The following is a 26,734-nucleotide window of genomic DNA, read 5'->3' as shown; positions in this document are numbered from 1 at the left end:
CAGAAATGCATGTGCTCACTTCCTCCCGCTGATCAAAGACACGCACACAAAAGTCATGACAAACAATGGTTAGCCTCGTGGCAGGTAAGTAGCAGTGCATGCGCGGGCTGAACAGACACTGCTACTAAAGTTCTCCGATCAGCAGTGCAGGGACCCAGACAGACCTACAGTGGAGCACCCATGGTGACACACATCTCAAAGAACCATCGTTATTGCTCAAAGTAAGTATCTTCATCTTTTGGAGGAATGGTAGCTATTCTGTTATTAAATATGAGTTGAGTTTTTCAGATAAAAAAGGACTGAAATCCCTTCTTTAAACATATAAATGATTTAATTTAATCACCAAATTTTTTTAAGTAGCTCTGCCAAGAATAGCTAATGAAATTTCCCAGATCTGTCAGCTACCTGCTGTTTCTGGGGCTGTCTGTCAGCCTTCCTAACTCTAGCTGAGCTCAGCAGAGAGGCCTGATAAGCCATGAAGGAGGAATTGCCAGTATGGGAGTCTGGGGTTTCATAAGCCTGAAACTCTTAAAGTTTCCATTCACTCTAAGTTATAAGCTTATTTTTCCCAAATAAATGTACCATATGCATCCTTTTCTTATTACAATGATGCTCACCTGGTAAATAAGACGCTTAACCAGGCACAAGAAGAAAACAACCAGTCAGGTGGTAAGTAAACTGCAAACTTTAGGTAGCCAGGAATAAGAATACCTCACTGTTATTACTTCATCCTGAGGTCACTCTTGAGTGTGGGTCTCCCATATGGTAGCACGGTGCAATATCTATCATGCCCCAGGTTACCAAGGTTGTATTTTACCACTTTTGATGATCCATTTTTATTTTGTTGAAATGAAATACCGGTTGATGTTAATAGGGTTTGATTAATCTTTTATTTTAAAATGAGGATGTTAGATAAGTTATTTTTTGGGTTCTTTTATGCTGTTCACAAAGATGTAGCTTCTTAAATGAAATGTTTTGTATGAGACTGGAAATCTTTGGTTTCTTGAGACAGGGTGCTCTACTCACCTCCTCCTGGCGGTTCTGGGGATCAGCTCTGTGAGGCTGACTTCCCTTTTTGTGGTTGTACTTTCTCGCTCTGCAGCCACTCTCCAAGTTGACTCCAGAGGCTAAGCTACTGTTGATTCTTTGTGACTTGGCCATCCGGCCAGGTCACTATGGTCCTCTTCTTTCAGGGTATCAAAGTCTCTTCTTATGAACAGGTTCAGGCAGTCTTCCTATTCTCTGCTTGGCCGGTGCCATTTCCCCAGTGGCTGGTAGGGGAACACGAGTCCGTCCTCTACTCCGGTTTCCAGCTCAGGGACCTCTAATCAGCATCCAAGATCTGTTCCCTCCTGGATCTTGCTGCCTCTTTCCCTGAGTCTTTTCTACCTGTCTGGCTTTCCCACCCCCTCTTGGGTTTGCCAGCCTCCCAACTTCCTCCTCCCATGGAGTTTCACCTAGCAGTAATTGCAGCCTTCCACCAGCAGGTAGAAGGATAATAGGTATCTGTCTTTGTAGCCTCCAAACTCACCTCCCTTCTCCCACGGAGTGACTGCAGCCTACTTCCCTACAGCCCCCTTCTGCTGTCAGCTCCAAGGCTTCACGGAGGCCCTGCCTGTTCCCTCACTGGTGGCTTCTTTATAATCAAGGCTCTCCACACGGCCTCAGTCTTCCTCATTTGATCGCTAATTGGCTGTTGGGACCCACCTGGCCTAATTTAGCCCTCTCAGGGCCAGTGTGGGTAGTAGACCCCATCACACTTCAGAATATTCAAATGTAATACTTCTACAAGATGTTATTTGTGCATGTGGTATTTTTATATTCTGTATAAAATGATTTTATTCTTTTTTAAAAAATCATAAAGTATTATAAATTAATGCAAGAGAAGGAGATGTGGTGACCAAGTGTGTGTGTAGAGGTAAGTTGCAATGACACTCTTAAGGTAATTAGTTTCCATGGCACAAATCTCATGCTCTAAGAATTGCTTACAATTACAAGATTCTTATTTTAGTAAAAATTCTTTGTGCAAATTCTGTATAAGAGCCTGCTTATTAATCTAATTTGGTAAAAAATATATATATATTTCTGTGCCAAAGTAGGTTTTTTAATGATACTTTATCTGTAGTTGCCTCTAGGCATAATTGATCTGCTTTCCAGATTTTCATTGTGGATCGAAAAAATATTGCATCAGATACAACTTAACATATTTTTAAGTGTCAGACATTTTCTAATATATTAGAACCCACAGAAGATAAACTGAGTTGGGAGACAAGAGCTAAGAGTTTTCCCAGTTATTCCTCTCATTATACTTCTTTTGCATTCTTATAATGAAATAGTACATAAAGGTTGTTTTCACAATTATTTTTTTTTCTTATAGGTAACACATAATCAGGAAAATGTGTTTGATCTGCAATGGATGGATGTCAGCATTCTGTCGCAAGAGTATATTGAGCCTCTCTTGAAAAATATGGCATTACATTTAAAAAGACTTATAGATGAAAGAGATGAACATTCTGAGGTATGTATGTGCTTAATTATTTAAAAATAAGAGAAGTATAAGAAAGCACCCTTTTAAGATTAAACAGTTTGGAGTTTTGAAAATAGATAATTAATGGATGTTCTTTGAACTTTGTCAGTTGGCTGCATGGCTTGAAAGACTTGAAGACTTCTCTCAACTTCTGTGTGAAGTGAGCCAGCAGACATTTGTGGCCCCAATTTCACTGACAGTGTATTTTGAAGGGGGGAAAAAAAAGTTAAATTCTCAGTGCTCTGTACTTCTTTTCCCCACTCATTGTCAGCAATGTGAAACTGCAAATATAACTATGCAGGTTGGAAAATGCTGCTGTAGGAGCATAAGAACATGATTAGTGGCAATTTCCTTGTCATATTGCTGTATTTCAAAAGAGAGTGAAAAATGAAGGAAGAAATAAAGACCTGATCTTTTACTGCGTCCTGAAGGCTGCCAAACTGTCCATCAGTGAGGGTTCTTTGCCAAAAGAACTGTGCCGCCAGGTCTAGGAAGTTTTGCCCCAGGAGTTGACAGCAGATGCCCCCAAGCCAATCTTAATTGCAGTGACAGAATATAAGAGAAGAGGTAATTTTACAAGTAATGAGAGCCCAAGACACTAAGAACTTTAAAATAAAACCACCACTTTGAACATCACGTATGGGTAAACAGCTAGTGTGGACCAAGAAGCACAAGTATTCTATCTTCGAGTGATTGCTCATATCCATTCCAATGTAGGTGTGTGCACACCCACAGTGCACGGTTCCCGGAACATTTTTCCCCTTAGCAGACCCCGTAGGGCCGGCTCTGGTGCCCCCTGGAGTGCCGCACCCATGCCGCAGCACATGAGGCACTGCCAGCCCTACGCCCCCTCAGTCTCTTCTTTCCACCCCTGATGGTTGGATGGAACTAGCACTTGCTCTCTGCAAGTGCCATTCCCCTTCTTTGATCTCTTTGTTAATCAAAGTACCTAGTTAGTTTAAGTAGTTGTTAAGTGTTGTAGCTAAGGAAGAAGTCCCTGACGGACTTAAGGTAGCCCCTGTCCCCCCCGCCCACTCGGTACCTCAAGTGCCTGGTGGGACAGCAGACAAGAGTAAGTTATGCAAGGCTTTAAACAGTGAGCAGAGCAGAGAGATCAGGTTTAAAGCCTTGCTCCTAGCGCAGCACTCCGCTCTGTGTCTGGGTCGTCCTGCTCCCCCTCGGTGTGGAGCGCACCATTGGCACCGGATTCCACTTGGCACGGAGCAGCATCCCCGGTGCTGACGACGAGGAGAGCACATGGAGTGCGGACACTCCCCTGCGCCGTGGGTACGGGCAGGGTCGAGGACAGAGATGCACCAGCCACGACCCGTCGAGTCCCCTCCAGGTCTGCATCTCTGTGCAGGGGTCCACCCCCAACTCTTTGGAGTGGGAGAGTGCCCCTGCCAACGCGGAGGCTGGTGGCATGAGCCTTGTTGGCCGGCCTATGCCACCTCCGCCTCCCCCCCCCCGCCGTGGGAGAAGAGGCTGGGGTCCCGGGGCAAGCCTGTGTGGGTCCCTCCGAAGGGCGGTGGAGATTCCCGGTACGGGGAGGAAGATCTCCTGCCAGGCGGTCACCAGGGGTAGAGCGAGGACGCTCCCCCAGTGGGTCGGCACCAGAGCTCCCGGCGGCAGTGGGGCTCCTCGGCATCAGATTCCCAGCGGTGGTGTGGGGCTCTCCCGGCACCGGACCCCCAGGCGGGGCCGGAGCTCCCGGCGGCAGCGGGGCTCCCGCTGGCTCCACACCCCGAAGTGGGGCCGGGCTCCAGGCAGCAGCGGGGCTCCCGCGGTACTGCAGCCACACACACACACACACACTCACACAAAAAAGCTGGGCCGGAGCTCCCGAAGGCATCGGAGCTCCCGTGGGCAGTGGGGCTCTACCGGCACCGCAGCCCCAAGAGGGGCCGGAGCTTGCAATGAAGCCGCAGCTCCCCGCGGCACCGGGACTCCACACCGTGCTGCAGCTCTCCACAAGGCTGAGGAACAGCCGACGCCCCCTCAAGGTGTCCAAGCAGGTGGCAAAAGTGCTAGTAGGGGTACAGTCCGTGCCTTGGCACAGTCTGAGGCCCATGAACACCACTCCTCGGTTGAGGAGTCGGACCCCGTGAAGACACCCTTCTACGGGTGCACCCCTTCGGCAAGAGGAGCACCCGCAAGACTTGCCTTGGTAGTCCTATTACCCCTTCCCGGACGAGGCAGTCTCCAGAGGCCACGGCGCCACTGAAAGATTTCAGGGCACACCAGGAGTTGCCCAATACCGGGGCCCCTACCTTGAGGTTGGCTTCTGCCATCCTGCATGGAGGAATCACGCTGGCTAAGGCAGCGCTCCAAACGTCAAACGACGCTGCTGCTGCGGCAAGTAGGGCCATAGCCCCCGCAAGTTCCATGAGGAAGTGCTCATGGCTGCTACCATCAGGCCTGTCCAGGAGGTGCAGCAATCTATCCAGAATGCCTGGGTCCAGGAGACTAGTATGCCGCCCTTGCCCTACAAGGACGCATACTTTCATGGGTCCATCCTCTAGAGCCAACAGGGGCTGGCTCCTACTACCAATTTACAGCCTGCCCCTTGGCCTATCTTCGGCTCCAAGGGTGTTCACAACTTGCATGGCGGTAATGGCGGCCCACCTCAGGTGAAAGGGTGTGCAAATCTTTCCCTTTCTGGTCGATTGGTTGATAGGGGGTAGGTCCAGGTTCCCAGTGCAGGTCAGCGCGACTTACACTGCTCCACGTGCAGCAGGCTGGGTCTGCTTATAAACGAACAGATGTCCACTGACCCCAATGAAACGCATAGTGTTCCTTGGGGCCACCCTGGATGCTCCCCAGGCCAGAACCTTCCTGCGTCAGCCATGTTTTTAGGTGCTGGTCTCTATCATCTCCCAGCTGCACCGATACTCCACGACAACAGCCAGGCACTGCCTACTGTTGTTAGGCCACATGCCAGCCTGCACATACATAGTGAGGCTAGCTCGCCTGAGGCACAGGCCGCTTCAGGCATGGGTGGCCTCGGTATATGTGCCGAGCAAACACCCACTGAACTGGGTGGTCCAGTTCCCGACCTGCCCTAGCCTCCCTGGACTGGTGGAGATTCCCCTGGGCAGTAGGGAAGGGCGTTCCCTTCACAGAACTGATCCCGTCGGTCACCTTAAGTTCTGACGGCTCGTATGTGGGATGGGAGCCCACATGGGTGCCAACCTGAGCACTCGGGGGCTCTGGTCTGTGGAGGAAAAGTGCTTGCAGGTCACCGTGGGGGAGCTGAGAGCCATTCGCCTAGTGTGCAGGCTGTTCCTCTGATCCCTGACAGGCAGAGTGGTGCAGGCACTGCCGGACAACACTGCAGCCATTTCACATGAAGAGGCAGGGAGGGGCGCCCTCCTGGCCTCCCTGTGAGGAAACTACCCGTCCGTGGGGCTTTGCCATGAGGCATGACTCTGCTGGAGTGCATCTCACCTCATGGGGGTGAAGAGCGACGAGGCGGATCGCCTCAACAGGTCGTTTCTACCCCACCATGATTGGTCGCTGCACTCAGGGATAGTGACTGCGGTCCTCCAGAAGTGGGGTGTCCCCCAACCGGATCTGTTCATGTCGGTTGGGAATGCGCAGTGCCAAGGCTCGGCTTGCGCCAGGGTCTTGAGACTGGGTTGTTTTCAGATACATTCCTCAGTAATGGGACGGGGAGCCTCAGGTATGCGTTCCCGCTCACTCCACTCCTGCCAAAGGGCTTACTGAACATAAACAGGGGCAGGGTGGATGTCATATTCACTGCTCAGGCCTGACTGAGCCAGTGCTGACTCAGCATGCTGCTGGACCTTTCGTTCGCCCCGCCCATGGGGCTCCTGAGGCGGCATGACCATCTCTCCCAGGACCACAGTGCCCTGTTGCACCCGGTCCTGGATTCCCTGCAGCTCACGGCCTGGAGGCTCTGTGGCTGACGGAGGTAGGGACTCCTGCTGGGCAGCAGGGACCCTTCCACACTGGTTGTGTATCAAGCTAAGTGGTCGTGGTTTACCTCTTGGGCGGAGTCCCGGGGCATTCCGCCAGCCTCTTGCCTCCGCAGGCGACCTTGGAGTACTCCGGGGTCTAGTGCTGGCCTCGTTGACGGTCCACTTGGCAGCTATTTTGGCCTTCCATTACCCGCTAGCGGGGAGATCCCTGTTTTCCATCCCACATTGGTCAGGGTGCTCAAGGGGGTGGAGAGGCGGTATCCCCAGGTCCGCAACCCGGTGCCTCCCGGGGATATCAGCCTGGTCCTCTCGAGACTCATAGGGGCCTCTCCTTTGCAACCCATGGCGCTTCGTGGATGGTAGCCTGCCGGGCGGCCATTACCTCAGCTTGGGGAGTCTCCAAACTTAAGGCCTTGACCTCGGAGCCCCCTTATACACTATTCTATACGGATAAACTGCAGTGGAGGCCATGCCCGGCCTCCTAGCCTGGGTTGGTTTCCGAACCTCGTTGTAACCACGATTGATCTCTCCCTGTGTTTCCCAAACCGCGCGGTCTGGGTTTGGAGATGGCATTCGCTAGACGCGAGACGAGCCCTGGCCTGTTACATCGAAGACGCGGCCGTTCCAGAAATTGGCGCAGCTCCTCGCTGCGGGTGGGGGACTGGATGAAAGGATCACCGGTCTCCACCCAGCACATTTCCGCATGGATCACATCCTGCATCAAGTGCTGCTAGGAGCAGGCAAATGTGCCGCTGCCGGGTGTCATTACAGCGCATTCACCCAGAGCTAAGGCCTCATCTGTGGCTTTTCTGGAGAGAGTGCCCCTGCAGGACATCTGCAAAGCAGCCGCCTGGTTGTCAGTCCACACCTTCACGTCCCACTACGCCATCGTTCAGCAGGCGAGAGAGGACATAGGATTCGGCAGAGCCGTGCTGAGGGCAGCTCACCGGTAACTCCTACCCACCTCCGAGGTATGGCTGTTTAATCACCTATATTGGAATGGATATGAGCAATCACTCGAAGATAGAAAACAGGGTTACTTACCAGTAACTGTTGTTATTTGAGATGTGTTGCTCATATCCATTCCAAACCCACACTCCGTCCCCACTGTTGGAGTTGGCAGAAAGAAGGGACTGAGGAGGTGCAGGGCCAGCAGTGCCTCATGTACTGCGGCCTGGGTGTGGCACTCCAGGGGGCACCGGAGCCGGCCCTACGGGGTCTGCTAAGGGGAAAAAAGTTCCGGGAACCGTGCACTGTGGGCGTGCACACACCTCTATTGGAATGGACGTGAGCAACACATCTCGAAGAACAACAGTTACTGGTAAGTAATCCTGTTTTGCATATTCACTGTCCCTTCCCCAATTAGGAGGCAGGCAAGATAATTCTACACTAACTGAAGCTTTCAGGGATCTTCAAGGGCAGCCACCAAGTAAAACCCATTGTAGTAATCCAGCCTGTACATAGTAAATATTTCAATCATTGTAACAGGAAGGGAGGATGCAGCTTATTTTGCATACATCTTCGATGTGCAGGTCTAAAGAGAGATTGAAGTCAAAGATGATACACAGATTACAGGACACAGAAAGGAAGGGATTGGCATGGAATTTACAGGCAGGTGCATATATAATTGCTAGAGAGGTGTATCACATGATATTCAATAGGAGGCCTGGCATGTACTCTACCCCCACTACCTCTGTCCCTTAAACTCAGAAGTCTTGATATTTTGGGGCTTCTGCCGTTTTCATGATAGGAACAGGATACCCAGGAGTGAGAATCCTGTGTGCTGATGTCCTCAGAGAAGCGGAAATAAACATGTTTGCATATTAAACTTTAAGAAGAAAGTTACTGAACTGCCCCCATGTCCATACACATTATGATCATGTCTTTAATTATATGATCACATGCTATTATTTCTGCAGAGCTCCTACCTCATTCACTACAGTCAGTTTATCCTGTTCACTGAGGACACTCACTCCCCATCACTTCCACAGTTCTCCAGGGTTCTCAGGTGGTCTGCGATAAAAGTGGGAAGAAGGAGAAATCAAATATCAGCGGGGTAAACACAGGCAGACAGACTGGCACAATGTATGCCTTGACAATGAAAGCAAAACTGGTTCTACCTTTCTTTCACCATAGCAGCTGCTTAATTTTGCCATGCTGAACTTGAGTCCAAACCTTGAATCATTTTATCTACTAAGAATGCCTCAATTTAGCTCTAGAGCCTTCCTTTGCAAAGTCTTCTCAGAGAAAATTGCCTGCATCCAAGGTGATTTCTCAGGACATGAGGAGTAATATATTGGACGCAGACTTGGTAACACATCACCTTCTTTTTCTGAATTTAGTCTATTCATGACAGGAAGACATAGAAACACAGCAGGAAATCCAAACTTTTTTTGTCTGATGAAAGAAAGTAAATATATGTATTTGGGTACCCTACAAAATGAGAGTAATTGTCAGTACCACCTAGGTAGAGGAAAATCTAATATTGACCCTAAAGCCTTCTGTAGTTTGGATAGCAGTTAAAAAAAAATTATTCCTCTGCAGCCATCCTCTTCAGTAGTCATCTCCAGTTCCACCTACATTAGTGCTAATATCCTGGATCATAGAACAGAAATAGGGCTGGAGTCATTGATCTGCTCTTGATCATGGTGAAATAGTATACATACATACTAGTATTGCTGGGCATATCCACAGTTGAGTCAACAATGTAGTATTTCTATCCTGCTTCAGGTACGTGGCAGAAATCAATGAGAGTTCAGTTTTTCTGAGACATAATGGACACGTGTTCCACTGCCTGTAGAGATATTACTTGTGGAGTTCTACAAAGATCCATCCTATTTCCCAATCTGTTCCACATCTATGTGAAGCTGCTAGAATCTATTGTGAGGCAGTGTGAACTAAAATTTCAGCAGTACACAGACACATTCAAGTCTGTGTCACATTCACATCAGAATCAATTAGCACCGTTTTTCATCTCTCTTAAGGGTCTGGCTGAGGATAAGCAGCTGGATGAAGCTGAATCTGGAAGAGACTTTTGTGATACTGGTAGGAAAAGGGAAACTTTTTACAGAACTTGCCATCTCGATAGCATCACATTCCGTTAACACCATATGACTTCATCTCATTAAGAAGATCCAGGATTTTGATGTTGACCTGCATGCCTCACTGTTTCTGGATATCCTGAAAGCCACACCTTTTTGCTCTGCAGCTGACCAGCAGACCTGTCAGTTGGCCACAGTGGTCTGCACCTTGTGTGAATGAAACTACTGGCTTAAAAAATTGGTCCAGTACATAATGGTTGTCTTAATCAACAGCACAAGCCATTTAAAGTATGTCATCACAGTACTCCATTCTCTTCTATTTATTTGATTACTGGGTTAATTTCAAGGTTGCAGTCTTGCTCTTCAGCATCTTTCGTGGATTTAATCCAAGTTACTTGAGGGATTGCCTCACTGTATTTAATCTTGACCTTCTGTAATAGGTACATTCCACTAGAATAGTGGAACTGTCTGCCTCATGAGTGAGAATTATGTGTACAAAAGACAATGCTTTCTCAGGGACTGGCCCCACTACTATGGAACTTGTTTTCAGAGAAAATGATCACAAACCTCAACACTTTCAGTTGGAAATGCAGCCCATGTATTTCAACTGAGACTTATCTCAGTACTATTTTTAAAGCTCTACAGAATGGGGGAAGAAAGTAAAAGATACAGAGATCAATCTTGTGTTCATTTAAATGTGTAAGGTTCTTGATACTGCCTTAAGGAATACAGTATAAAAACATAGATAAAAACCAGGCCAAGAAAATTGCAGCCTGAGTGGTGTAAGTTATGTTAGTCTGCAGAGTGACTGCTGCAGTCTCACTGTCCTTGTGCACCCTGCTGACATGCATTAACAGTTCATTAATTTGTGGTGAATTAGTCCCATGCGTCAACAGGGTGCACACAGATTGTTATACCGAGGCAGACTACTACAGTTTATACCCCTATTTGCCATGGTTTAATTGTTCATGTAAACAAGTCCCTAGTTTACATAGTATTTAGTCAGTAGCTCAGTAGTGATGGCTTTTTACTAGAGTTTCTTTTTTCCTCCATGTTTTTAGGAGAAAATTTCTTTCCTTTTCTTTTGCACATGGGATGTACTTTGGTACCATTTTTTTCCTCTTTGTTCCAGATGTCAGTCAGAAAATCCCCAGGTTTTAAAAGCTGTCTGTCTTGTCAGGCATTGATACTCTGAATGATAGGCACACAAGATGCCTCCTCTTTCTAGGGGTGAAAGGTCACATTTCTGAAAAATGTAGCATATATAGAGCTTTCACTAGGTCGATGAAGAAGTCTAAAAGTTCAGTTTAAACATCTACCTGAATGGAAACATTTATGTATCCAATCTCAGATCTAGGTCATTCCAGCTTCGAACACTCTAATTGTAACTCATTGAGGAGGGCTCCAGAAGCCTCTCGTTTTTTGGTAGCTACTTTGATACCAAAGTCTTAAGAAGAAGAAGAACCTCAGAAGATGGCTAGAGAAAAGATGCATTGATCACCATTTTCAGGGCCATCATCCAAGGCTCTTAAATTCTGTGCCTTATCAGAGAGAAAAGATTGCTCAAAGTCCAGAAAAGACCCCTCGAGCACCTATAGTGTCTATGAATATCAGACCTTGTGTGATGGACACGCAGCACTTACTGCTGGACTGGTGCCTTCTGCTGGTGATCTGGGGAGTAGCTCAAGCATACGCCAACGTCCGCAGGTGTGCTCTGTCACACTTCCTCAGGGTTTACCAGTAGTCCTTTTCGACGCTGTCAGGACCCATTGTGTCCTCTTCCTAACCCAGCCCTCTGGCCAAGCCACAATCTGTGTTCCTCCCCCTTCTGGGGGGTTCTACAGTCCTGGTCCGCCACTTCAGTGGCCACTGCAGACTACCACCACTCCAGTGGCGGTCTGGGGGAGGAAGGGAGGGACCTACGCCCACCCATTACTCCAGGTCTTGGCCCTGGGACTTTGTGTGGCCAGCTTTCACCGCCTCTTCCCCTACTCCTCGACAGACTCCTACTCCTTCCTTGGGCCACTTCCCAGCAATGCCAGCACCTCTTCTACCTTTGTATCAGGGCATCTGCTCTACTGAGCTCCAGCAGTCAGCCACTGCTCTGTCCTGGGTGCTGACCTTCTGCCTGCAGGGCAACTAGCCTTCTCTCCCCAAACTCCTAGGATTGACTGCCACTGCTCTGCTTGGCAATTCCTGATTGGCTATCCTGCAGCTTCTCCAAGGGCTGTCTTAACTGTCTTGGCCAGTGCAGGGCAGATGCCCCGCCACACCTTGGTACTATTAACTTACAAAACAAGCAATTTGGCACCAAGCTGACTTCATCAAAGGACCCACTACCATTATCTTCTGCACCGTCTCTAGCGGTTCAGTTTCCACCAGTACTAATGACCCTGGTACTGATAACTTTAGTCAACAAGATCAGTCCCAATGACTTGGCAACACCAGCACCAATAGGGTCAATACCAGTGAAGGCTCCCACCTTACAGTCAGTACCGTCCTACTCAGTACCAAATTGGTACTGTCTACACCTCAGTGATGTATAGTAGATAGAGACTTGATGATTTTGTCCCTTCTTGACTCTGTACTCTTCTCTCATTTGAGTGCACACCTGTAAGGAGTATTGGTACCTTTTGTGGTACTGACTGTGTCCATAGTACCCATGAAGTCAACTGGACCAAGACTCCTGGGCAACCTACCATGAATCATCCTTCCTTGGCCTAAAGACTATTGTTTCTTGTCTTCAGAATCAGGGAGCATCAGAGAAGGCTCTCTTTTGGGATATCCAGGTTACAGACTTTCACTTCCACTTATCTTTAGAATCTTACATCTGACTTCAGATCCAGAATCTTATCCCTAACATAGGTATATTAGTTCTTGGGGACTCCTGTGTTGGTCTCTAGTTCCTTATTCTTGTTCATCATGGCCACCTTTGGGTATTCCCTATTCTACAAAAGCTGCCTCAGTGACACAAAGACTTGATCTCGAGAGCCTCAACCTGCCAAAAAGGTCACCTTATCTGAACCATCACCTCAGCTTCTTATCATGAAGACACAAGAAGAAGAGGAACTTCAGGATGAACCTCAGCAAATCTCAGCCCTTATTTCATCCTCTTCCCCAGGGGAGGCTATTGCTCCTGATGATATGCCATCTACATCTGAAGACTATGATTTGTTTCATTTCATGAGGAGGGTAGCCTTGGCATTGGAACTACCTGTAGAGGTTGTCTTCACAGGTTACTGAATATCTTACCATGGTCCTTGGTCATGTGATGCTGCCATCAATGAAGCCCACTTACAAAACTGGCATAGCAAATCTCAGCCCCATTACCACCACATCTAAAAAAGTCAACTGATGCTGCCAGGTTCTGGCACAGGGTTTTGAACAAATTTTATGTCAACTGGTGCTAGGTTTATGGTAGTGGCAGTTGCAAATGAGAGGCTTAGACAACGACAACAAAAATCTTCTCTTAAAGACAAGGAGCCTAAAAAGCTCTGCTTGGCAGAAAAAGTTACTTCACTGCCAATTTACAAGTGTCAATTGAAAATTATCAAGCATTTCTATCTAAGTCTGACTTTATTAATCAGGGCTCATTTACAAAATTTACAGAGAAATTATCTAGTGAACTCAGAAAGAAGTTTGTCTGTTGTGGCTGAGGGCCAGAACATCCTTCCAAACAGCTTTCAACACAGCAGACATGGTGTCATGATTGATGGTAGTAGCCATTGTGTTGAGTAGGTAGACCTGACTTCACACTTCTGGTATCCCTAAAGAGATACCAAACAGATGAGGCCTTGCATATACTCAAGAACTCCCATATGACTTTGGGATTGTTAGACGTTTACACACCTGCTCCTAATAGGCTGAGGCCGAAGTTATCTCCTTTTATCAGCCCATCTCTTTTCCACCTGGGCAACCATGATCCATCCAGGAAAGGATACAAATTTCCTAGGCAGAGATCATCATTTGCTTCTGCCACAACTATCCTCACCTGCAATTGCAATTCTCAAAGCAACAGTTTTTTGACTGCTTCCTCAAGAGCAGAGTTGCAGTTGTACCAGATCTTCCCAACCCATCCCCTGCCTTTGGGAGTTGGTTGTACCATTTCTGCAATGTCTGGAATACCATAGCATTAGATCATGGAGTTTTAGGCATTGTGGAACTATACCCTACTCCCAGGAATACCCCTCACAAAATGGTACAGCTTCAAGAGTCACAATCTTGTCTTGTGGTCCCTCTACAGCAGAGGGGAAGGGGTTTTTATTACTGTTATTTTCTCATTCCCCCAAAAAAGAGGGGGGTTCTGAGGCCCATTGTAGACCTAAGAGACCTGAACACTTTAATCAAAAAGATAAAGTTCAGGATGGTGTCCTTTCCTTCTTCCATTATTCTTTGAGTTACTGTGAATGACTGGTACGCTGCTCTCAATCTGCCAGATTCCTGATTTCATGTGGCTATCAACACCAGCTACAGGAAATATTTAATGTTTTCATTCGGGACCACTACTCCCAATATGTATTACTTTCTTTTGGCTTATCAGCAACCCCCAGAGTTTTTACCAAGTGTGTGTATGACATTCCCCTCTGCAATCTGGACTCTTATATCGCTGCGTCACCCCAATCCCTCGCTCCTGGAGCCCGTCTTGCACTTGCCCTTCTGGGTCCGTTCACTTGCAGCCTCTTGCAGATAAGCGGCTCCTGTTTTAGTGAGGGAGTGGTTTTGGTCAGTCACTCATGGGATTATGCAATGCCCAACATCCCCAGTCCCAGATGCAACCCTAGGAATTGCTGTTTTACAGAGTTCAGTGCTGGCCACTGGACTCTGCAAGCTAATTGGTAAATCAGTTTATCAAAAAAATTGATATGCACCAACTCTGTCACTCTAAATGAAGTCTCTCTATACACTGAATCCCATGCACTGCTTTAGATAAAACAAACAAATAACTTTATTAAATATAGAAAGATCTTAAGTGATTATAAGATAGAATAATATGAGTCAGATTGATCAGGAAGAAGTAAAACAAATTGCATGCTAAATTAAACTTAACATTTCAGTAGCTAGCCTTTCAGTCTTTGATGTTATCTTACCACATAGGCTGGCTGAGCTGACTGCTTCACATCTATGAGCGACATAGTTATACTGATGTAAGTTTGTAGGGTAGACCTAGCCTTAAGAATCATGGGTATCCAGATATTGCCATATCTGGCTGATTAGTTAATCCATGGTCACTCCAAGGAACAAGCCACAGACAGCATTCCTCAGATCCAGTCACAATTCACTCAGTTGGGTCTGAAAATAAACAGGAACAATTCAGTCTCTGGTTCAAAGAAACAAGTTCATTTAGGTCATTCTTGATTCAACGACTGCAGCTACCTATCTACCTGAGGAAAGATGCCAGTCCATATTAAATCAGCCTATGGTCTGACCTGAGAATAACAAAATCCTGCTTCATGTTGCTGAGACACATTGCATCTTGCACATTCATGACTCCGCATGCCAGACATCACCTGCAATGCATATAAAGCTGGTTGAAGTCTATATATCAACCAAGCAAGCATCTTCTGGACATGCTGATTCACATACCTGCTTGAATTCTAGAATTAGTAAGCTGCTAGCCATTTCTGCCATTCACCCTTCTATAGGAAAGCTGTCTGTGTTTTCACATCCTGTGGTTGACAGGCTTAATAAGGCCTTCCTTGCTAATTAAAGCACTTGTCCCTCTTTGGGACTTTAGCCTAATTTTGTTAGTCCTAATGAGATCACCCTTAGAGTCTTTTGCTCTTTTCCAGTAGTGATAACATCTGCTAGAGCTTGTACTTTTCCTAATGTTCTGATGGCAGGACCTCCCTATATGATTTTCTATAAAAACAGTTTCCTTAGAGCTCATTCAAAATTCCTGTCAAAAGTGGTATAGGAATTCTATCTAAATCAGGTGATCTACTGATTTTCTTTTCAAAGCCACATAGTCGCAAGGATGAGGAGAGACTGCACATGCTGGATGTCCATAAAATCTACTTATTGTATATGGCTAGAGCTAAGTAATTTAGATTCTCTCTGAGGCTCTTTGTAATTTACACTGTAAGGGTGAGAGGACAAGCAGTAACTCCTCAAAGGATCTCTAATTAGATCTCTTCATGTATTAGGACCACCAGCAAGAATTACTGCTCACTCTGTCAGGGCTCAGTGACCTTCCCGAGAAATGATCCAATCAGAGACATTTGCAGGGCAACAAAATGCTCTACAGTTCACAAATTCATACAGCATTATGTCATTGCTGAAGCACCTAGATCCGATGCTAACTTTGGAAAGATATTTCTTTAGTCTCTGTTTAAGTAAATTCTGACTTCCCACCACTTCGGATCATGGCTTGGGAATCACACAAGCACTTGAAGAAGTAATGGTTACTTATTCAATAACTGTGGTTGTTTGAGATGTTTTCCACATAAATATTCCACAAACCACCCTCCATTCCCCTTACTCAGAGTCTAATATCACCAGGATTCTGGTGCAAAAGAACTGATCAAGGGCTGGGGTGGCCCCCATTCTTTATGCCCTCATTTGGAAGTCATGAGGTCACTCAGGGTGCATGTGTTACCCTGACAGGTACTGCTGATCAAAAGTCTCTAGCTCGAGTGCATTGGAATGCACACACCTAAAATGAAGGAATTAAAGTGAAATATATGTGTGTGTTGATACTGGATGCTTAGTGATCAGTGTGAATACCGGTGAGACACGGTACGCCCGATTTGCAGATCAATAAGGTTTAATGTGCAAGGTTTTCTATAGATATACTAGTTGAATACCAAGCCTAAAATTAACTACAATATATCATACTCACTAAACCTGGAGAGCTAAGTAGTTACTCAGAAGGCTATATACAGGAATGGCTTTCTTCAGTGGCCCCGGCAGGGAGTCAGTGGATCCTTTGGTCCGATCAGCAGTGCCTCCTGCGGAGTTAGGTGTTGATGGAGCATGTCCCTTTGTCTAAATGGTAACTTCTTATACCATTCCATAAACAGCCTTCACCTAATTACCTCTCTATCGTTATCATATATGCTAATTACCTACATTGGGTTTTTACCTTTGACTACATTCCATTCTCACCATGGTAATTGGGGTCGTCAAAACAACATCTGGTGATAGGAGGGGCAGTGTAAAAATATGCCCCTTAGTAGTGGAAAAAATGTACCCCCCAGACGTTCAAGGATAACTTGTTCCCATCACCGTTATGTATGTGCAGCTGCAAGCATACATGTTGTGTATTTTGTCTTATGTGCCATGGTATGCAGAAACTGAGATATCTGCAAGGTTACTCAGTAATCCTACTCATCTCTGCCAACCGGAAGATGTCATGCTACAGGGGTCAGAATAGCCAACCAAAGCTATGCTAGGCCTGTAGGACGGTGGTCAGGCAACTCAAATTGCACTGGGCCTCCAACATTCCCCTTCTTGGGGGCCGCCACGACCGTGGTACACACCTCTGACTATGGCTGAAGGCAACCCAGCCGGGGTCCGAGTGATTAGGGTCTTCTCGCCAGCAGGGCATATCGCAGAGCACTGCCTCACTCGTATGTGGGGGTCTTTTAGTCCCCTGAATTACTTTAGGAATCTTTTAGTCCACCAAAACAGATCCCAAAGAACCAAAATTACTGTACAAGTAAATAACAGTTTCTTCCTAAGTCCTTGTTTAGACTTCTAACTAAGTAAGGTGATTTTCAAAAATGCTGAGAACCTTGCTGTTCTCAGTAAAGTCAATGGAAACTGCAGGGTGATGATCATTTTTGAGAATCAGATGACTTACCTTGGTACCTAAATATGAGACTAGAAGTCTAAGTTTAGGCTCCTGGTTTTGAAAATCTTGTTACGTGACTTGCCAGAGGTCACAAAGGAGATGTGGCAGAGCCAGTAATTGAACCCAGTGCTCCTGATTCCAACCTGTGCTTTTACCAAAAGACCATACTAGTTTAGTTCTTGTATCATTTCAATCTTTGGCTTACTGTACCTATAAAAGTTATTTGTTACTTTTTGACATATAAACAGCCATCTGAAGTGATTATATGCTTGTTGTGTTTTATTTCATAGACTATCGTAGAACTCTCTGAAGAACGGGACTGTCTTCATTTTCTACCTCATGCATCAGCAGCACAATCACCTTGTGGATCTCCAGGCATGAAACGCACTGAAAGCAGACAGCACCTGTCAGTGGAGCTAGCAGATGCCAAAGCAAAGATAAGAAGACTTAGGCAGGAGCTGTAAGTACATATTGATTGGAAATGAACCTCAGTGCAAGAATTGGATTCTTAGGTCTTACAGTATTGCTAGCCTCGTACAATAAGGTACTCTCTAGGGCAATTGTCCAGTTTTAAATATTAAACTGTAGTTTTAAATGCATTTTGGAGCTATTACTATTATATAGAGAAGAAACTTTCTAGAGTATGAGAATATTATTGTAACAACAGCTGTAGTTTCAGATGTGTTAGCGTATGTGCTCTTCCTCTTACTCTTTTAACTATGAACATATCGAGAACAATGGGTTGGACCTTTGGATATGTTGTGGTTAGTTTGTGCCATTGTGGTGCTGCAAAATGAGTGTGAAGTACTCATAAAAGTATAATATGGAACTTCCTAAGGGTTTGCATACTATGGAACTTTTTGAGGGTTTGGGATATACTTGAGCAGTTCAGTGACTTATATTGATCCTGGGGTGCCTACTTGATGTAATTGAGCCATTTCACATTCACAAACAGTCTTCAGATAATGTAAAGGCTTGTCTATACGAGAAGTTAGTGCACAGCAAACTAGGGTGTGAATTTACAGGACAGTAGCTACAACCCCACTAACCCCCCATATGGACATGTTTACAGCACTTTTGTGTGCTTTACCTGAGGCTTGGTAAGCCAGTCAATTGACCAGTTAAATAATATCAATTGACTGCCTGCTATTTGACCCCTCCCATGTATCTTCAGCCAAAACTTTGCTGATAACATGCAAAGTTCTGTGCTATTGAGGGTGGTGTGACATCACATCTCTATAGAGGCCCTCCCTTCCTGCTCTGTTCCTGCTCCCTTTGCAGTTTGAGTTGATTGTGTGTGCTGCAGGAAGGAGAGGCCACCTATCCCCCTTTATGTGATCCGGGAGTCTGAAAGAGTCCTGGGAAGGAGAGGACAGCATGCCCAAAAGCATTTTGATTGTCTGGAAGCAGCAGTTAGAAATAGAACAAAATGGTTACTGGTTGACTGAAATACAAGAGATACTTCATAATCTAGAGAATATTCCAGAATAGTGAGACATTAATAACAGTACACAGAACTCAGTGTGGCTTGAAAGCTTGTCTTTCACACCAACAGAAGTTGGTCCAATAAAAGATTCTACCTCACCCACTTTGTCTCGTTAATAACGGTGACATAATAAATTATGCAGAGTTGGAGAAAGCTGAAATCATTTGTATGGAAATTTTTTACTAGACGGCCACATGGAAAAACTGTTAAAGCTATGTGCAAGTTCTTTCTTTTGAGTATGACACACATGTATATAGAATGAAGAAACACTTGTTGAATTCTTGTGGTATATGTCCAACTATTGTCAAAGATAGATTATTACATCAAGAAAGGGAAAAGTGCTCTGCATCCAAATTTGTCTGCATTCTTCTACTTCATCAGCAGCATCACAACACATGGAGTCTTTTGATAAAGATAATGATATAAGTGACAAAGTGAAGCTAATTCCGTTTCTTCATCTTCTAATAAGAATTTTACTGCTCCATCTGCTTCTGCATTTAAAACCCCCTACTTCTGCAAAGTCTTCAGATGTTCATGAAAGTGGTAAAAGAGGTTTTTGGATAGAATGTCCAGTTACCAGAAAAATGAACTTAATTGTACATTTGCTAGAGGTATTTATGCCAGCAGTACACCATTTCAGGGTATAAAGAATCTGAACTAAATGGCAGGTGCACTAATTTAGAAGGTGGCTGTTAGGGATTAATGGGCATGTTTTGAGTATAGATTGGGTGGGGAGGTAGGGACGGAGGTGAGGGAGGTTTATGTCAACCAGCTATCACTCCACACCAGTGAATGATTGCCAAATTCTGCTCCCCCTCTCCCAATTGATGGCTCCATAAGTAAAGGGAAGTTTTTCCCCTCCCTTTGCCTAGACCTAAGACCTAGAAAAATCAATCTCCATGACCAACCACATGATTTTCCTATGAAAATATTTCTGTCCCTTCCAACTTTCTAAACATAAGCCTGATGCACTGGCGAAGCCATTATATGTCAGTGACTACATAGCCCATTTAACCCTATAGTCTAGGAGCATCTGTGCATGTGCACAGATGTTCAGAGAAATGGAGGAGGTGTGGCTCTGGCCAGTGGGTGGCTCTGACCCTCCCACTCTACCTAGCATAATGTTTTAATGCCAGAGTAAAATGTGTGCAGTTAAAACCCAGGATTAGGGATGTGTAATTTAGAGGGAAACAGCAACTCCATGCACACCAAGAAACTGGTATATAGCATAGAAACAGTGCATCTGAAGATTTAGCCCAACATGCTTGATGGAGAGAGGAGATGGATAAGATTAAATTAAGAGATGAAGGTAGTGTAAATCACGTTTATGAGATCACTGATCAGCTTTTACAGGACTCTTTTAACCTGATTATTTAAATTGGCTGAGCGAATGATCTGGTTGATTCATTCAGAAAACCTCTCTCCCACTACATTTTAGTCTTTGAGGACTGTAGAACAAAAGATACAGCTCTCATTTTCTGATGTCTATATTATTATGTGTCTATTGAGATGAGCCCGCCCAGGATATTCTATAAACAGCTGCACCAAGAAAATTAGTGAAAAAATTGCTGCTATTAGTTTGATTGGCAGTTAATTGATAGCCTAAACAGTGAACATCAGTATGTTCTGTATAATTTAGTACAATCCTTTCTATTCTTTAGCTGAAGCATACAATTAGAACCACAATGATGGCTCTGAACATTTAACATTTTGCACTGTATTTGAATTTAATTTGTAAATAAATTTCCCCTAGGCATAGGAGTATATTGAAAATCTTAGACTACTTTAAATTATTAAACTGTCAGTAGCATTTGATATTTTATATTATATATTGGGTTGCAGTTACAATTTTGAAAATACCAGTAGATTCCTATCTTGAGTCAAAAAATATGTAGTCATAAATGGCACTGTATAAGCTGTTTCTTGTAGAGTAACTTCATAATTTCAAGATACATTATATATAGTACAATTGCTTAACAAAAAGTGTATGAAGAATATCTTGAAATATATTTTTAGTGTGATGCACAAGGAATTAGGTATAAAATGTAATTCAAGAAGTCAGTGTGATGAAGATGCTGCAAGAAACTATGTTCATGCATTCTTAATTCAGTGTATTGAAATCAAACTGCTTTTAGATTTCTATCTAAAAATATGAGTGATATTTAACAAGGTACATAAATGTTAATAGAAAAGTCATAGTAACTTAAACTAATAATGTGCAAAATTATGCAGGAATTGTCTTTATCAAATATATGTGGTTTCCGGAGGTCAGTATAGGGAAGCGTCTTTGACTTTTACTCTGGGCCATGGTAATGCAGTGAACTCCACATGAGTGGGCCCCTGAATGCACATGGAGACCCATTGATTTAATTGACACTCTGCATATGTGCAGGGGTCCAGCCACCTGGCAGTCATTTAAACAAATGTTTATTTTCATGTTTGTTACATTTTCATTCAAATTTTTAGAATCGTAGAATATCTCAGTATATATATATCATATATCTCTTATATCCCCTTCTTCTTATGTTTCTTTACTGTTTCATCACAATTAAAGTAAAAGAACATTCAATAATATAATAATATATCTGAATGTGTTATATTTCAAACTGAAACTATTTTAATCTTGAGAGGTATTTAATTATAGAGTCCCTGGTAGCCTCTCTATTTAATTGGGTTTGCATTGAGATTGAACTGAGTTTTGCTTGTAAATCAAGGATTCAACCTTTGTATTGTATGTGCAATAAAACATATCTTCACCAAACCTTTTTCACTTACTCTTTGAGTACAGAATGAATTTTCTCAGAATTCACAAGTAAATGTGTAGTTTGAATTAAGATAATTTTAAAAACAGACATATTTAAGAAATTTAGAACTCAGTTGGAAACTTTTCTGTCCTGAATGGAATAATACCAACACTTAAGATTTTCCATAAAGCTTAGACTCATTGAAATTTGTGCTTAGACTATATTTGAAGAAATTATGTAGCTAAACTGTATCTTATTATTATGAGTAAAGGCACTCAAACAACCTTCACTCACCCCTATATTGACACAATGAGGAAAAATTGAAAAAAATCAAATGGAAAAATTATTTCCATCTGATTCAGGACCACAAGCACTATTCTGCATCAATCATTATTGTCCAGTTATTTTATGGTAATACTACAGTGCAGAGTTCAGGTTGTTTGAGTTTCTTAATTGTACATTTCCATATCTTAATATGTTTGGATTTTTTTTAAGTTTAACTCTAAATTTTCTGAGCATGTAATGCTTGTTTTTGGGATCATCACAACGTATCTGTAATATTTTCTACCTCTTTCATTACTGATAAGTACTGTCAGCCTTAACTCCATTGTTATGTAGGTTCTTCTTCAAGTGATTGCACATGTCCCTTCCACTTCAAGTCTGTGTGCACCCAATGCACTGTTGTTGGAGAATTTTCCTTCAGTGTTACCCATAGGGATGGCACATGCACCCTCTGCTGCTTTGTGTTGCTGCTCAGTGATATAAAGAGCAGAGCCAATCCCAATCTTGCTCAATTCCTCCTTATTACCCATGAAAGTTGTTGGAGCATTCTATCTTGCTATCACAAGTTCCCTCATTTTACATCTTTATATAGTTGGTACTCATTAAGAGTTAAGTTTAGTAGTGGGTTTCCTTTATTGACGTTCTTTTTTGTACTTTGTGGTTCCCATTATTTGGGTACCAGTAGTTGGTACCAGGGCATGCCTTGGTCTCCAGGCTTCAAGTCCTGTGGTGCCTACAAGAAGCCGATGCCAGTTAGTGACCTGCACTACAGGTGTCTGAGAGGCTAATGTCAGAGGTGGGTGCCAAATCTGCAGGGACTTTAAGCCCAGAACTAAAAAGGACAGGGGAGTTGAGACTAAAACATCTTCTGAAGGAAGCAGCCCTGTTCCCATCTTCAGAGCCTGCTTGTTAGGAGTGTGTACCAAGCATATCTGATTTGGTTAGGAACACACTTCCTATTTTGGCAGACTCTCAACACCAGTCTCCTTCTCTAGTACAGAGAAAGAGGTATCAGAAGATGGCGTCAAAGGAGTCAGTATCCAGAAGATCAAGATCCCTGGCACTGAAGTCCAAACCTGCTGGCAAAGAGGGAAGAGTGCACTCGAGGCTGAGGCACTTCCCAGGTGCAGATAATGGCTCAGGCAAGGTTGTTTATTCCAGGGCTGGTACCAACCCAATTGAGGCCAACCCCTAAGGCGGCACAATCTAACTCAGCAGTGCAGTCTTCATTGGCTTAGCAGCAGCAAGAATCTATCCTGGTGCCATCAATGCCTGACGTGTATGTTGTGGCATGCAACCTGCTGAGTTGCTTGGTACCAGTTTAGCTGGGCATTCAAGGATCATCCTATCTAGTACCAACAGTCACTTGTCAGGATTTGCCATCTGCTGCAGTTCAGCATACAGTAAAGTGGGTAGTGCTGGACACTCTAGTACTTCTTCATCTGGTTTCATTTCAGAGGCTGATTGGTGATGATCTCACCCAGTGTGCTCTTCTCCAGATTCCAGGCACTGATCTCCAGTTCTTACTTGGTCAGATGAAGTCTCTGAGTCAGAAGTCAACTTGTACATGTTGCAGCTGTGCCACATTAGTTACCATTCTCTTCCATTTGGTTACCACCCCAGTACTCAACAGAAGTTCCGTCTTGTCCGACTGGTAGAGACGTGATCTGAAAGGAACTGGGCTCCAAGACCATACCGATGGCCATTTTAGAACCCTTGAGGGTTTCCACCTGCCTCCATGCCCTCCCTGTTCTACTTCCTTCAGTAGTCCTCGAGATCCTCCCTATCAAGAGCAGCTGGAAGCCATTCCTGGTACTGGGATTGGTATCTCACATGAACAGTCTACTCTGGTGAACTCCCTGCCCCCCTTGCAAGATTTGAGAGAAGCTTCTCCTCACCCAATTCAGGGGTGATCCACCAGTGAGGAGACAGTTTCTCAGTGAGACAGGTTCCTCACCTCTCCTGGACAATTACAGGGCCCACAAGGACCTAAAGAGGGTGCCTTCCACCTTAGTTATTCAGATGCAGTGGTTCAAGAGAGGTCTCATAGATTGGTCGATATCTTGACGTCTGTGGGACCTTTTCGAGTGGCACTCCCATTAGCAGACTCCATAACAACCTTGTTAAAGTGCTATGGCAAACTCCATCTTCCCTACCTCCCACAGCTAAAAGAACTGTCTCTGTGACAGCTGAAACCAAAGATCCAGAAGGGGTTGAGTGTCAAAAATGTTCAAATCTCTGTGAGGTCTTTGGTGGTCTCAACTGTCAGAGAGAGACTGTGCAAGGGTCAGCAAACATCTACCCCAAAAAGATGCAAAGAAGCTCCATCTCTTTAGCAGAAAACTATTCGACAGCTGACTATAGTTCAAGATAGCTTATCAGCAGGCATTGCTGGCTCTATGATTTTAATCTGTGGGACAATGTTTTAAAAATTATGGACAAGTTGCCAGAGGAGGTGAGACAGGAGTTTCTTGCTATGATGCACAAGAGAAAGTTAGTAGCCAGGATTTCATTTCAGGCTGAATCTGCTTTGGATGCTACGGATTCGGCAGCTAGAGCCATGGCATCAGTCATTACAATGCATGGATGTTCATGGCTCCAGTCACTGGATCTTTCTCAGAAGGTCCAACAGACTGTCCGGAATCTTCCTTTTGAGGGGCCAACACTTCTTGGGAGAAACTGATGACAAGCTGCATAACCTTAAAAATTCTAGGGCTACATTCAAGTCTTTGGTCGTTTATACACCTGTCCTAAAGAAGAAGCAGCTCCATCCCCAGAAGCCACATCAGTGTGCTTCATTTATTCCTTGCCACCAACATCAGTCTAGAAAGAAAGACACATTATAGGAGTCCACCCTAGTCTACTTCTTTAGCAGCCGCCAGCTCGTCCAGACAGCAGTCCAAGCAGCCATTTTGACATGTTTGTCGAGGACAGTTTACCGATCTCCACTTCTAGCTTCTCCTACCACAAAATTTTCCAGCAGGCTATCTCACTTCCTAAATGCTTGGGTCCACATCACTATAGACTAGTGGGCCCTATACATGGTAGAATTGGGAAACACCCGTCAATTTATTTCCACCCCACCTTCTCACTCCTTTTCCCTGTCCCTTCTCATGAGTAAGTTCTCCTTTGAGAGGTTCATTCTGTCCCCTGGTTGGGAGCCATAGAGGAGGTTCCCTCACTTCATAGAGAGAAGGAGTTTTGTTCTCCCTACCTCCTCATGTCACAAGCAAAAGGAGGCCTCACACGTACACTAGATCTGTGACAACTTAACAAATATCTAAAGAAAATAAAGTTTTGCTTGGCCATACTTGTTTCCATTATCCCCTCCCTTGATCCAGATTACTGGCATGCAGCCTTTGACTTAAAGGAAACACATTTCCATGTGACAAAACATAAAAGGCACAGGAAATTCCTCAGGTTTTTGGTCAACCAATCCCACTACCAGTTTGCAGTCCTCCCATTTGGCCTGTCTGGAGCCTCATGTGCATGCATAACGTGCATGGGAGTGGTGGCAGCATGCCTGGGAAAATCAGGAGTTCAAATGTTTCCCTACCTGAACGACAGGGCCGGGGGACCAACAGGCAAGTGCTGTCTAGTGTGCCAAAGGTGGCTCATGGCCACACTAGGATTGCTCATCCACAAGGAAAAGTTAACTCTGTCACTTGTACAAAAGATAGAATTCATAGGAGCAGTCTTGGACACTGTGGAAGCCAAGGCCTTTCTTCCACAGACTAAGTTCCAGATGATGCTAGCCATTTCTTTAGATCTGAAGGCCCATCCTACCACAATAGTAGGATTTGCCTCAGACTTCTGGGGCATATGGCCTCATGTACTTCCATGGTTTGACAGGCTAGGCTTCATCTCAGGAAGTTGCGAGGATGGCTGAGTATGATTCATTATTTATACATGGTGGTTGGGTGCCTGCATGAATTTTAGCCTTTCTGAACTGGTGGACAGACTCAGCCAATGTGTGTGTGGGGATTGCATTTGCCCGTCCTCAACCTACTTTGACCTTAGTTACAGACATGGTGGCCCATTTGGGATTCCTGCAGACTCAAGGTCTGTGGTCTGGCCCAGATTTTACTCCCCCATATATATAATAGAATTGAGAACCATTCGATTAGTTTGTTGCGTTTTCCTTCCCCATATCAACAGGGAATAATTTGTTAATACTTACAGACAGTACACCTGTCATATTTTGTGTGAACAGGCTTGGAGGAGCCCTGTTAACTCTGCTATGATGAGAGGCAGTGCTGCTATGGGACTTTTGTATCAACAACTCAATCCACATCAAAGCCCTCTCACCCTCCAGGTGTCCAAAACAGTCTGGCAGACTGGCTGAGCAGGTATTTCACCAGGCACCGTGAGTGGTCTCTCTACCCAGAGGTATCCAAGTTCATTTTCCAACTGTGGCAGATTCCCCACATAGACCTTTTCGCAATCAAAATCAACAGGAAGTGTCATCAGCTTTGTTCACGAGCAGGTCACAGTCCAGGATATCCCTTGAACACTTTCCTGTTGCCCTGGACGGACAAGCTTCTATACGCATTCCCTTCTATTCCATGCCTACCCAGAGTGTTGTTAAAAAATCAAGCAGGACCATACCTGAATGATATTCATAGCACTAGCATGGCCTCTCCAGCACTAGTTTTCCACTGTGCTGAGCCTCTCAGATGAGATTCTTTGACACTACTGTTGGACCTGGACCTGATCTCACGGGAGATCTATTTTCCTCCACCCAAACCTAGAGGCACTTCACCTCACAGCCTGGATGCTCTGTGGTTGACACCTTAGAAGGCGATCTGTTCAAAGGGGGTGCAAGATATGCTCTTGAATAGTAGAAAACCTACCAGGCATACTCACTTGGTGAAGTGGAAGACATTATCTATCTGGTTCCAACAGAAAGAAGTTTCCCTGG

General features: G+C 44.8%; 1 protein-coding gene across 2 annotated transcripts in view; it reads left to right on the top strand.

Moving 5' to 3' along the window:
- CCDC88A (coiled-coil domain containing 88A) overlaps nucleotides 1-26,734 on the top strand; it is a 251,526-nt gene that overhangs the window by 93,692 nt on the left and 131,100 nt on the right. For both annotated transcript variants that reach the window (XM_067565171.1, XM_067565170.1), the window contains exons 7-8: nucleotides 2,378-2,518; nucleotides 17,592-17,761. In XM_067565171.1, the coding sequence (XP_067421272.1) occupies nucleotides 2,378-2,518; nucleotides 17,592-17,761 (311 nt within the window). The remainder of the gene's footprint in view (nucleotides 1-2,377; nucleotides 2,519-17,591; nucleotides 17,762-26,734) is intronic.

The sequence above is a fragment of the Emydura macquarii genome, unplaced genomic scaffold (genome assembly GCF_026122565.2).
Source record: "Emydura macquarii macquarii isolate MOO-44397 ecotype Brisbane River unplaced genomic scaffold, CSIRO-AGI_Emac_v2 contig_2676, whole genome shotgun sequence".
Taxonomy (NCBI): Eukaryota; Metazoa; Chordata; order Testudines; family Chelidae; genus Emydura; species Emydura macquarii.
Note: the sequence above shows the minus strand (reverse complement) of the source record. Positions and strands in the feature narration are given on the sequence as shown.